The 12909-nt window shown below is 40.8% G+C and overlaps 1 protein-coding gene across 1 annotated transcript in view; it reads right to left on the minus strand.

The window, feature by feature from the left end:
* Positions 1 to 11094, minus strand: part of LOC124233893 (hippocampus abundant transcript-like protein 1) — a 56922-nt gene extending 45828 nt beyond the window's left edge. The window contains exons 1-2 of the mRNA XM_046651168.1: positions 11044 to 11094; positions 10800 to 10895 (exon numbers count right to left, since the gene is read on the minus strand). Of these exons, the coding sequence (XP_046507124.1) occupies positions 10800 to 10895; positions 11044 to 11094 (147 nt within the window). The remainder of the gene's footprint in view (positions 1 to 10799; positions 10896 to 11043) is intronic.
* Positions 11095 to 12909: the final 1815 nt, after the last annotated feature.

The raw sequence follows: 12909 nt of genomic DNA on the forward strand, positions 1-12909 counted from the left end.
TTTCTACTGCCTTTTTCGTTTCAATAGTATTTATTTCTGCTCTGATTTTTATTATTTATCTCCTTCTGCTGACTTTGGGCTTTATTTGTTCTTTTTTCTCTAGTTCAGTTAGGTGTACTTTAAGATTGCTTATTTGGGATTTGTCTTGTTTGTTAAGATGTGCCTGTATTGCGATGAATTTTCCTCTTAACACAGCTTTTGCTGTATCCCATATGAGTTGGTATGGCATGCTATCATTTTCATTTGTTTCCAGGTATTTTTTTTTCTTTAATTTCTTCAATGATCCATTGCTTGTTCAGTAGTGTGTTGTTTAGTCTCCACATCTTTGTGCCTTTCTCAGCTTCTTTCTTGTAATTAATTTCTAGGCTTATAGCATTCTGATCGGAGAAGATGCTTGTTGTTATTTCAATTTTTTTAAATTTGTAGAGGCTTGCCTTGTTTCCTACCATATGGTCTATCCTTGAGAATGTTCCATGTGCACTTGAGAAGAATGTGTATTCAGCTCTTTTAGGGTGAAGTAATCTATATATGTCTATTAAGTCCAATTGTTTTAGTTTTTCATTTAGCTCCACTATTTCCTTGTTGATTTTCTGTCTGGATGATCTGTCAATTGATATGAGTGGGGTGTTGAGGTCCCCTACTATTATTGTGTTGTTTTTAACATCTTCCTTTAGGTCTGTTAATAGTTGCTTTATGAATCTTGGTGCTCCTGTGTTGGGTGCATAGATATTTATAAGCGTTATTTCTTCTTGATGAAGTGTCCCTTTGATCATTATATATTGTCCCTCTGTGTCTCTCTTTACCTGTCTTATTTTGAAATCCACTTGGTCTGATATAAGAATTGCAACACCTGGCTTTTTTCCCTTGCTATTACCTTGAAGTATTGTCCTCCACCCCTTCACCCTGAGCCTGTGTTTGTCCTTGGGGCTGAGGTGTGTTTCCTGGAGGCAACAAATTGTTGGATCTTGTTCTTTAATCCTTTTTGCCACTCTGTGTCTTTTTATTGGAGAGTTCAATCTGTTTACATTGAGAGTGATTATTGATGCATGTGGACTTAATGCTGTCAATCTGTCGCTCATTATCTTGTTTTCCTGTGTTTCTTTTCCTGTGTGCTTTAGACTACCCATTTAATACTGCAATTTCTTATGCGGGGTTTCTTAGATTTTCCCTTATTTATGATTTGTACCTCTGTTCTGTATTTTATTTTAGTGTCTACCTTGAAGTTTGTATTTAGAATCTCGTGTATAATATAGTCTATTCTCTGGTGGTCTCTTACTTACTTGTCCAATACTGATTTAGACTCTTTGCTCTTCCCCTCCTAAATAATTATTTTCATTTCTTATTCCAACTCGTGTTATGAATTTGTAGTTAGAGTGATAAGATCGTCCTTGCTTTGGTAGTTTCCTTACCTTTACCCTAATGCTATAGTTGAACATTTGCTATCCTGTTCTGGTTCTATCCATCGGTCTCCCTAGTCAGTGGTTTGTAGCCCCTTTCTCCCTTTTTTCTTTTTTCAGGTATGAGAGACTTCTTGAGGATTTCTTGTAGTGGAGGGCTTTTAGTTACAAATTCCCTTAACTTTTGTTTGTCTGGAAAAGATTTAATTCCTCCCTCATATCTGAAGGAAATTCTTGCTGGATAGAGCATTCTTGGCTGAAGATTTTTATCTTTTAAAGTTTTGAATATGTCACTCCATTCTCTCCTAGCTTGTAAGGTTTCTGTAGAGAAATCCACTGACAGTCTGATAGGGGCTCCTTTAGGGTTATTCTCTTCTTCTTTCTTACTTCCCTGAGTATTCTTTCCTTATCTTTCCTTCTTGCCAATTTTACTACTATGTGCCTTGCAGTAGGTCTTTTTACACTGACAAATCTAGGAGATCTGAAAGCTTCCTCTACACACATTTCTCCGTCAATCCCTAGATTTGGGAAGTTCTCTTCAATAATTTCGTTAAGCACACCTTCTGCTCCATTTTCCTTTTCCACGTTCTCGGGAATTCCTATGATCCTTATGTTCTCACTCCTCATTGAATCCACTATCTCTCAGAGATTTTCCTCGTTTTTTTAAATTCTTAGTTCTCTTTCTTCCTGTCTGGAGCCATTCAGCCTGTCTATCTTCAATTATGTTAATTTGCTCTTCTATGGTGTCTACACGGGCATTCAGGGAATCCGTATTCTGTTTTATCTGGTCCATTGTGTTTTTCATCTCTAGTAATTATGTTTGATTCTTCTTTATGATTTCAGTCTCTTTTGTGAAGTAACTCCAGAACTCGGCTTGTTTCTCTCTCTTTCTCTGTACCTCATTGAGTTTTTTGATTATAGCTGCTCTGAACTCATTATCACTTAGCTTACCTAATTCCAAGTCCTCAGGACTTAATTCTATGTTTTTATTGTTTTCCTTCTGCTCTAGGGCTTTTATAAATTGCTGGATGGTAGAGGAGCGGTTTTTTCATATGGTGGTAGAATTCGGTTACAGTTACAGCCTGTCGCCAGATGGGGGTCGAGAGCGGCATGTTATGAGCTCTCTGCCTTCGGGCAAGATGGCTGCGCCCAGTGGTTTTGCCGGGAGGGAGGGGCTGCTATTCTCACGTGCCAACCTGGATTCAGATCAGTTATGTTCTCTGGTCTCCTGAGGCCCTGGGTTTATGGGGTCCCCGCGGATGGAAGCTTTCCCCCCATCAGTGGGTTTCCACTGAACCAGCGGCAAGAGTCCTGGATGATCCCCAGTCGTGCGGCCCCTCCCCTGCTCCTTCCCGACCGGCGCAGCAGCGATTGCAGACTCTAGGGGAGGGAGTGATGTTCTCTCCTACCATTCCAGCACCTCCGAGGCTGTTAGTAAGGTTTATGATCTCCGCCTTCTTGGTATTGTAGGTCTCTAACGTGTTGGCATTAGATTTATTCTCTGAAATTCAGTTTTTCCAATCCTTTGTTGTATTTTGGAGGGGAGAGAATCCCGGGTCAGCTCACCCTGCCATTTTGCTCCCTACAGTTTTTGAGTCATCCAGAGCAATTTTTAAAGACTAGATAGAAGGAGGATATGCCATATAGATTAGAAGACTAAATATTTTAAAAATGTCAGTTCTCCCCCAATTAATCTATAGTCAATGCAATCACAATCAAAATTTCCAGCAAGTAATTTTGTGAATATTGAAGAGTTGATTATAAAATGTACATGGATCTATAAAAGGCCTAGAATAACCAAGACAATCTTGGGGAAGAAGAACCAAGCAACCGATGTTACACAAGATATCAAGATATTGCTATAGAAATCAACACAGCATGGTACTGACACAGGACATACAGATAATTTAGAATACAAAACCTAGAAACAAATCCATATATACATGGTTGCCTGATTTATCACCAAGTTGACACATATAGTGGGAAAAAGATTTTCTTCAATAAATGATGCTGGTCCAACTATACATCCACATGGAACCAAAATGAATCTTGAGCCCAGAAAACACAATCATTGTTTCTAGATGGATGGTAGATCTATGCACGAAAAATAAAGCAAATAAGGTTTGAGGGAGAAGAAAGTTTCTTAAACAAGATTTTTAAAAAGCACTAACCGTAAGGAAAAAATTAATAAGTTGAACTACATAAAAATGATGAACTTCTGTTCATCACAAGACACCATTAAAGGAGTGAAAAGGCAATCCAAGGAAGGGGGAGAGATATTAGCAATAAATATGTGCATTTTTACACACACAAACACATACATACATGCAAAAGAAGAACATATGTCCAGAACACATAAAGAATTTCTACAAACAGTAAGGATAGACTAACTATTTAAAATAGACGAAACACTTGAACTGACACATCACAAAGATATTCACATGGCCAATAAATAGATGCAAAGGGAGTTAACTTCACTGATTATTAGGAAGAGGCAAATTAAGACCCCTGTACCCATCAGAATGGCTAAAACGAAATACCAATTGTTGGTGAAGATGTGGAGCCTGGCTGGCTGGAGGGTAAACTGGTTCAACCACTCTGAGAAACTTTTGGCAGTATATACTGAAGATGATCAAAACTCTGCAATTTTACTCCTATGTATATATTATAAGAAACATGTATACAGTCACCAAAAGACATATACAAGAAATATCACAACAGCAATATTTGTAATAGGCAAAACTGGACACCCGAATGCTCATCAACAATAGAATGAATTTCAGTGATTTGTTAGAAGGATTAACAGGATTCAGAAACTGTTATGTTCACAGTTACAATTTACTATAGCAAAAGGATACAGCTCAGAACCACAAACTTACTTTTCTTGCCTAACATTCAGTAGCTTAATATATAAATGCTTCTCAGTTTGTTGTATGCCTTTCACTGAATTCCAGAGCACTGAAATTATTGTTTTTGACTGTTTTGTCCAGCTCTATTTGGAGAGAATTTGTTGACCTCCTTATATCGTCATGTTAAAAGTCAGAAGTTTGACAGTAACTTTTGGGAAAAAAATGAACGCCTCAGAGACCTGAGAAATATTATCAAGTGCAAAGACATGTATAATGACAAGTTTAAAAGGAAAGGAGAGAAGGTGCAGCAAAAATATTTGATGAAATAAGGGCCAAAAACTTCCCAAATTAGATAAAAAATATTAATCTATATATCCCAGAAGCTAAACAAACCCCAAGTAACACAAAGAGATCCATTCCTAGACACATTATAGCACAAACAGTTGAAAGACAAAGAGAAAATCTCTAAAGCGGCAAGAAAAAGAAAATGAATCACCACATACAACAGGGACTGACAAACTTATTTTGTAAGGGGACATATAGTATATAGTAAATATTTTAGGGTACATGGTCTGTGTTGTAAGTAGTCAACTCTGCCATTGTAGCACAAAAGCAGCCACATTCAATGTGCATCATTGTGATCCAAGAAAATTTCATTTATGGATACTTATATTTCAATTTCACATAATTTTCTTGTGTCACCAAATACCTTCCTTTGATTTTTTCCAACTATTTAACTATGTAAAAACCATTGTTAGTGCACAGACCACTTAAAAGCAGGCAGTAGGCCAGATTAGGCCTGTGGGCCACAGTTTGCAGACCCCTGATGTAAAAGGAACAATACTTACTAACAGCTGACTGCCCATCAGATATAATGGATGCTGGAAGGCAATATGATGATATATTAAAAGTGCTAAAAAAATCAGAATGCACACCAAATGTTTTATATACCAAATTGTAAGACAAGGAGAGCCACCAACAGTTACTTTATATTTCTATGTCAACTTTTTCTATAATTGTATTGATTAGGGAAGTTGGAAATTAGCATTTTTTAAGCATTCACAAGTTTATTAATATAAAAGTATGCTACAGACTCCAACATATAACACACAATAATAGGAGAGAAAGAAATTCCAAGCAAAGGTCATTGCATCTACGTAGTTAATGCTCATTATATCATAATAGTCGTGCAAGAGAAAGCAAAGATTTAATACATTGTGGTTATATATTATAGATACTTCTAGTGAGTGCTATCTACCTCATTTTAATAATTACAATGCACACAAGAGGGCAGGTTCTGAGTACTTTGGTCAAAATGCCATTAGAAAACTATCAAAACCATAAGATGAGCCTGGAACATCTTGTGATTCCAGAAAGCAAGACAGTCTCCATGTGACTATAATTAGAACCTTATTTCCTTTTCATGTGAGAGCAAATCACCTAACAAAGAGCCTGTATATTATGTCAAAAATGCCTGCCAAACAGTCCCGTCCCCTCCCACCCACCCCAACTCCCAAGAGGAAACAGTGGTTAAGTGAAGAAGACAGAAGGGCTGGACCGCAGAGCAAATACGGGCCGACAAGATAGAAGACATCTGTTGAATGAATGGGCACATATTCTGAGAGTAAGGAAAAAGGAATAAGAAAATTAAATGTGACAGGAAAATGTTTAAAGAGCATTCTTTGTGTTATTAGATCACCATATGGAGAGGATGGCATAGTGGGGAATACTGAGTCCTTGAATCTCTAGCAGGATTTCAGGAAGGTCAGCTTACAAAATCAAATCTGCAAATTACAAGAATAAAATCCTTCGCTCACAGGAACTAATATTAAGTATATCTTTATTGAAATAAGTGTTCTATTTAAATATATCTGAAGACATTTAAATTAGTTTAATCAGACTACTTTATTTACATTAAAATGAGACCAAGCCCTCTAAAGCAATGCACGTTTTGACTAGAGGGTAGAATGTCAGGCAGGGATGTAAGACAAAAGAGGTCATTTTTATGTACAAACTACTACTATTAGAAGCTAAGGCCACTGTGTGAGCCAACTTTACAAATCTGCTTCAGTGTATTGGAGTGAAGACCTTTCTGATGGTGCTTAATTAACAAATTAAAGTTGTAATCTAGGACATGGCTACACAAGATAGGCAACAAATCTCACAGAGAAAATGACTAAGAAGTAGTAAATTGTTCTAAACTACTTTCAAGGGAGTGTTCTAAGGAGTGCTAGGATGCAGAGATAGTCAAGATTAGATAAAATATTAATAGGTATGTACGGTTCTCTATCTTCAAATCCTGATCTCAAGACTGTTTTTCTCACCTTGATGGAAACAGGACAGAGCGCTGTTCACCAGTCAGAGTGAGGAAAAAAAAAAAAGAACACACATGAACCATTATCCTAATAATTACACCATGGTGGGTGAAGGATTAATGATGCTAACAACTAGAAATCAGACAATAGTAAACCCCAACATAAAGGAAGAGGATCAATGAACTCCAGCTGTAATGAAATAAACCCTAATTTTGTCCCTTCTTTATCAAATCACCTAACTTACCACTTCGCCGTCCAAAAGTCAGAAAGTGGAAGGGATAAACCAGGGAAAATCTTTTCAAAAGGTGGAGTGCACCAGTCCCCCCACATCAAAAAAGAAAATAGCAAAGTGGTGTAAAGGCTGGGGAAAATAGGAATGTAAAGGACTTGTAGCATAATTTAGCAACACCAAGAACTCCAAAAAAGGGGATTAGCACACCTACTAACTCAGCAACACTTGTATGACATCAGAGTGTGATGCTGATGTGGGGTTGGTGAGCTGAGGAGTCGAAAGAAAGATTTCTTAGACTCTTAAGATCTGGCAGTAGTGCTCTTTTATTTAGAGAATAGAATAGCATGGGGACAGGACCCATGGGCAGTCAGAGCTTCTGCTGCGTGGGGACAGGACCCACGGGCAGTTAGAGATGCTGTTGGCATGGGGAGCTGCTGCTGCCACCGCTGGCATGGGGACAGGACCCATGGGCAGGCAGAGCTGCTGCGTGGGGACAGGATCCATGGGCAGGAGGAGCCGCTGCTGCTGCCACTTCTGCTGCTGCCCCAAGTTGAGGGTTAGAGCTAAATTTAAGGCATAGGTATGTGAGCTACCTCTTTATAAGACAAAGGATATGTAAAAAAGTTAAAACGGTATCAGTGCCCGTAGGGTCCAGCTATTTGGTGGTCCCACAACTTTTAGATAAGAATCAAACCAGATTGAGTAAATGGCAGAAGTCACCGCTTAAATATTATCCTCAGCCAAAGACAAACGAGGATTTTGGGGGGCGGGGGGTGGGGTCAGTTACATGAGGTTGCCAGACAGCAAACAACTTAAGTTCTTGCCTTCCCCATTAAGAGTCTCCAGAGATAGGGCCATCCCCCCTTCCTTCTGGCACAGAGAGGGAGGCACGGAGATTTCCTTCACAAATGCAACTGTCTCTGATCAAAGGGCAAGCAAATTCCACTCCTCGGTGGGGAGCCCGCTTCTCATCTGTAGTTTTAAAATTAACCAGCCTAAAAATCCTCATCATAAACTGTTTTAAAATTAACCAGCCTAAAAATCCTCATCAATGCTAATGTGGGGACCTGGAAATGGCCACTCCAAGATATGTCTCTTTGGCATGATGATTATTTGAGGCTAGTTACTTTGCAGACAGGAAAGAAACTGAAAAGTAGAATTTACTTACCCTTTGTAAGAGACATTTACATTGTAAAGGACCTATCCATCTGTAAAGATCTCTCTAAAAACTCTTAATCAATGGGGAAGGCAAGGACTTAAATCTGCATTTTATTGTGCTTCTCTGGTAACCTCCTGTAACTGACTTCCCTCCCCCTCCCAACATTGGCATTTCTTTAAGGATTAAGCATCTTTCCATAGGCTAGAAACTGATTGTTGCGCTCACCTGTGGCCACCCAGCTCAAGACAATAGACTTGCCTCCTGCTACACCCACCGAGATAGCAGACCCACTATCTGCTGTGTCCATCAAGTGCCGGGCCGACAGGGCAATCTTGTGACTATTGTGGGAGGGACATTTCAATCATATGTGAAATATCCTGTTTGGGGGTATATAACCACTCTGCACCCCACTTCTTCGGTGCCCTTTCTTCCTTTGGGAAGAAAGGTCCCGGGCCATGGTCCTCATAAAGCTTTGTTTAATTTTCTCTTGCTATTCTCTCTCATGTGAATTTAATTCGTTCTCTGGCCAGACGAACCCACTTTGGATAGAGGAAATGTCTTCCTCCCCTACACTAACAACTCTTTACTCCTCTCACATAAATGTTTATTTTAACCAAATTTTTGCAAGCAGCAGAACTGCTTGGAAACTGCAAAAAGGCAGCAGAGAAACATTTTAGCTAGCTTCTAAGACTGCATTCCAGGGTCTAACAGAGATATATAAACCCTATGAAAATTACCTGCTTTGGGTAATAAGAAGGAAGGTGCATCAGTCCCTGGGGCATATTAAAATTAAGTAACTAATTAACTAAAATTAAAAGGGATCTTGGGGCCAGCCTGGTGGCATAGTGGTTGGGTTTACACACCCCGCTCCAGCAGCCCGGGGTTTGTAGATCTGTGTATCGCTTATCAAACCATGCTGTGGCAGGCGTCCCACATATAAAATAGAGGAAGGTGGGCACAGATGTTGGCTCAGGGCTAATCTTCCTTACCAAAGGGAGGATTGGCTGTGGATGTTAGCTCAGGACTAATCTTCCTCATCAAAAACAAAGAAACAAACATAAAAGGGATATGACAATCTGATCTAGGGTCAAAAAGGTGAAAGGATTTTAACTGTCTGGAAGAAGGTTTCAGAATTTCCGACAGGCCATCAGAAACACTAAAGTATTCTTCATTTCAATTTGAATTCTTACCAAATAAAGAATAATTACAAGAATACTTCTATATTGAGAAACCTGCTGAACCAGTATAACAGATTATAGGCAAGTGATTGCATCAGAAAAACACTATTTTGAAACTCTTAACTTTGCAACCTAAAGAAGCTGGGGGGGGCGGAATTCAGAGAACTATGGCCAAAAATTAAATAATAACACAGTTCCTTAAAATGAGTGGCTTTGTGCGTCTATACTCATACTAAAAATATGTCTTGAAGAAACAATCACTCGAGGATGCATGTGCGTGTGACTGCAACACATCTATTTGTTCAAAGAAAATACATATTGAGCTCCAACTGTGTCCCAGGTAGCCCTAGGCACCAGGGACACAGTGATAAACATGGCAGGCAGGATCTCATGAAAGTTAAAATGAGGACCATGTATCCTCATTAACTAATAACCAGTTACCTTCTGTAGTTAAGCATTAAGAAGAAAAAGGCAGTACAATGAGAAAGAATAAAACAGAGGATTAAAAACACAGGCAATTTTGGGGGCCTGTGGTTAAGTTCGCACGCTCTGCTTCAAGGGGCCCAGAGTTTCACCGGTTCAGATCCTGGGCACAGACATGGTATGGCTTGTCAGGCCATGTTGTGGCAGCGTCTCACACAGCACAGCCAGAGGCACTCACAACTAGAATATACAACTATGTACTGGGGGGCTTTGGGGAGGAGAAGAAGAAGGAAAAAAAAGGAAGATTGGCAACAGATGTTAGTTCAGGTTCCAATCTTTAGGGAAAAACCAACAGGCAACTTTTTAGGTCTACTGTTCTATCCAAGTTGTAATTTTAATTAAATCAAATTGTATTTTAAATGTGCCAGAAGAATTAAAAACTTTAAAAAGTGTATAGCAAAGCCTTATATAAGGCCAACAGCCACCCTCTAAAGTTCTCTACTTTCTAAACCTAATTTTGGAACAAAGTTTATCTGTATGCAAAAGAATTCTTTGGTAAGGCAAAATGGTGATTGGGAAGAGTTAACCACCAATGATTTTTAAAGCACAATTTAAGACAATTGAAATTTAAGGCCAGTTTAAAAATATCTTTATTAAGTGCTAAATATTCACTAGGTACCTAAAACCTACACCCTCATCTTTTCTTCAGCATTTCCCCTTCCTCTAACCACAACATACATCAAACATCCAAGTTCTTGCTAAGAAATTCAGTACAGCCTCTGCAAAGAAATGATTGCAGCTAAGCTACCAAAAATGGAAATTTGGACATTCCTATAATCATCACTTTCACTGTTACAAAGTACTTACCAATCTCCTATTTACTATATTCTTAAGTCAAAGGCCATTATAATCTATACAAAGTAAGTTACAAACTTCAATAAAGCTTCGCGATAATTTCCTCTAGGGCATCTTAACCATCTTCTTAAATATATATAGTTCATTCACAGCACTCCCAAGATTCTGGTTCAGTGGAAGGGCAATGCTACCCAGGAATATTTAACAAGCAGCCTAGGTGTTTTGTGGCAGGTAGTTCACAGTCCACACAGTGGAAACAAGCCAATGGAATAAGCAGCCTTAAATCACTGTCAAGAGTTACTCTCAAACATACCTAGACGTACAGCCCTGGGCATATATATGCTTAAGAACTTCTCTTTTGCTCTCAAAGACCCAGTTCAGCAGTACTTACAGTTAACATTGGAGTTGTCAATAGGCCCCACGCAAAAAATTCAAGGAAGATGACAATAGCAGCATGGTATACACTCGGTCGGCCAAAGCCTTGTAGCTAAAAAATGAAGAAAGTTATTATGAAACACAGTAAAGAGATATAAGAGATCCACTATCCCAAAATGGTATCAAACACCAAAAAAGTAAAAAGAAACTGTATAAAAGTTTCATCAGCGCAAATCACTGAAGCTTTGGTAGAAAATCACCTGAGTCTTCCAGAGACTGAAGTTCCAGAACTTGACTATTCTGTCTCTCATTAACTATGTATTCCTCAGCAGCTTGGCCTGGAAGCCTGAAGTTTCCCTAGCTACATAATGAGAGAGGTGGGCATCAGGGTCATATGCTCAAAAGCTTCAGGGGCAGCCTAGATGATTTATATGATAGGGGGTGGGGGAAGAACAATAAGGACTAGGTCAAACCCGAAAACACACTCCCTACCTAAAGGTGTTAAAATCCAGCTTTCTGTTTCTGACTTGTGTTAAGACTGTGTCTATTCTGCTAGTTTTCTGCACTTTGTGATTTCTGGAGATGAAATCTAAAATTCCCCTCAATTTAATCTTCTTTGATTCTGTGACAATGCTTATTACAGGATCAGATGCTTTGCTAACTAGCACTTGGTAGTAACTGGAAGTGATAGTTTGAAAAGACTTTGTAAAACCTATACTATTCTTATGCTTATATTTTTAAATCTTCAAAAGGTAAAAGTACCATCTCTCTCCCTTCGAATCTACAACTAATTGGACAGTCATCGCTTAACAAAGGATATCCATATAGCATCTCAGGATGCCTGAGAGACCCATGTTGCTATACATTGGAAGGCAGACGGACTTCCCCCCAGGAGAAGGTGGAGATAGGTGAAAACTCTCCGACCCTGACCCCCGAACAGCCTAGTACCTGCAAGCGGCTTTCTTCCAGCAGACGCCCCCAGAACATCACCACACATCAAGCGCAGGAGGGTGCGCACACCAGAGGAGTGACGGTGGAAACAGGTGACCACAGCCCTACCTAAGGCCCGGTGATTACACCAGAGTCCCACACCAGAGGCGGCAGGGAAAACCTCTATTGGCCATTAGCCAAGAGGCCCTTCCCAGCATCCACAACGCCGGGAGGCTCCCAGAGAGAATCCCGAATGGGGCAGTAGCCCGCCAGCTGCCGCCACCGGTCTCACAGACTGCGGCTGTTGCCCAGTTGGGGTACAGGGCTACCGGAGATCTCCTGGGAGAGGACTGGAGCTGGGTGCAGTTCCAGTGGCTGGGTCCGCGGCCCAGGGGGAAACTCCGGGGTCCCGTTCTGGCAGCAGGGAAAGCCTCTACTCGCCATTAGTGGAGAGGCTCTTCCCAGCATTCAGAATGCTGGGAGGGTCCCGAAGAGGAGAATCCCAGGCAGGGCAGCAGCCGGCCAGCCGCCACTGAACTCACGGTCTCCGGCTGTCCCCCAGACAGGGCAAGGGGCTCCCCGAGATCCTGGGGGAAAGGACTGGGGCTGGGTGGAGTTCCAGCGGCCTGGCTCCGTGGCCCAGGGGGAAACTCTACAGTCTCACAGCAGCCTCAGCGAAAGCCTCTGCACAGCACTAGTAGAGAGCCCCCGCCCGGCAACCACAAGGCTGGAAGACCCTGGGACAAAAGCAGCATAGCTAGGTGAGCTAACCACAGACTGCAGAAGATGCCCATAGCTCTGCTGTGACCTATAGTGGACAAGTGAGATTTTGTGGGCGCCAACAGTGACAGAGCTGCAAATACAGGTGATCCTGCCCCTGGCCACTGGGAAAGCCCATAACACTACTGCAGACCCTAAGGAGGGAGCATGTCTAGGAGGTCTGCAACAGTAGGCACCAGCGGCCTGAAGCCCCCTGTGACTGCCCCCACAGCTGAAGAGGGACCCCACAGGACCACAGTGATTACGAGGAGGGGCCCAGGCCCAGTTAGCAACAGCTGATAGGGTTCCTGGTTGGTGCAGTATAAACAGCTGTTCCCCCACCACACCAGTAGAAACAAGTGGAAGCAGTAACTAAACTCTATCTCTATGTGGAGGCACAAATCTACACCATCAAGCAATATGAAAAAATATATTAA

Source organism: Equus quagga, unplaced genomic scaffold (genome assembly GCF_021613505.1).
Source record: "Equus quagga isolate Etosha38 unplaced genomic scaffold, UCLA_HA_Equagga_1.0 270_RagTag, whole genome shotgun sequence".
Lineage (NCBI taxonomy): Eukaryota > Metazoa > Chordata > Mammalia > Perissodactyla > Equidae > Equus > Equus quagga.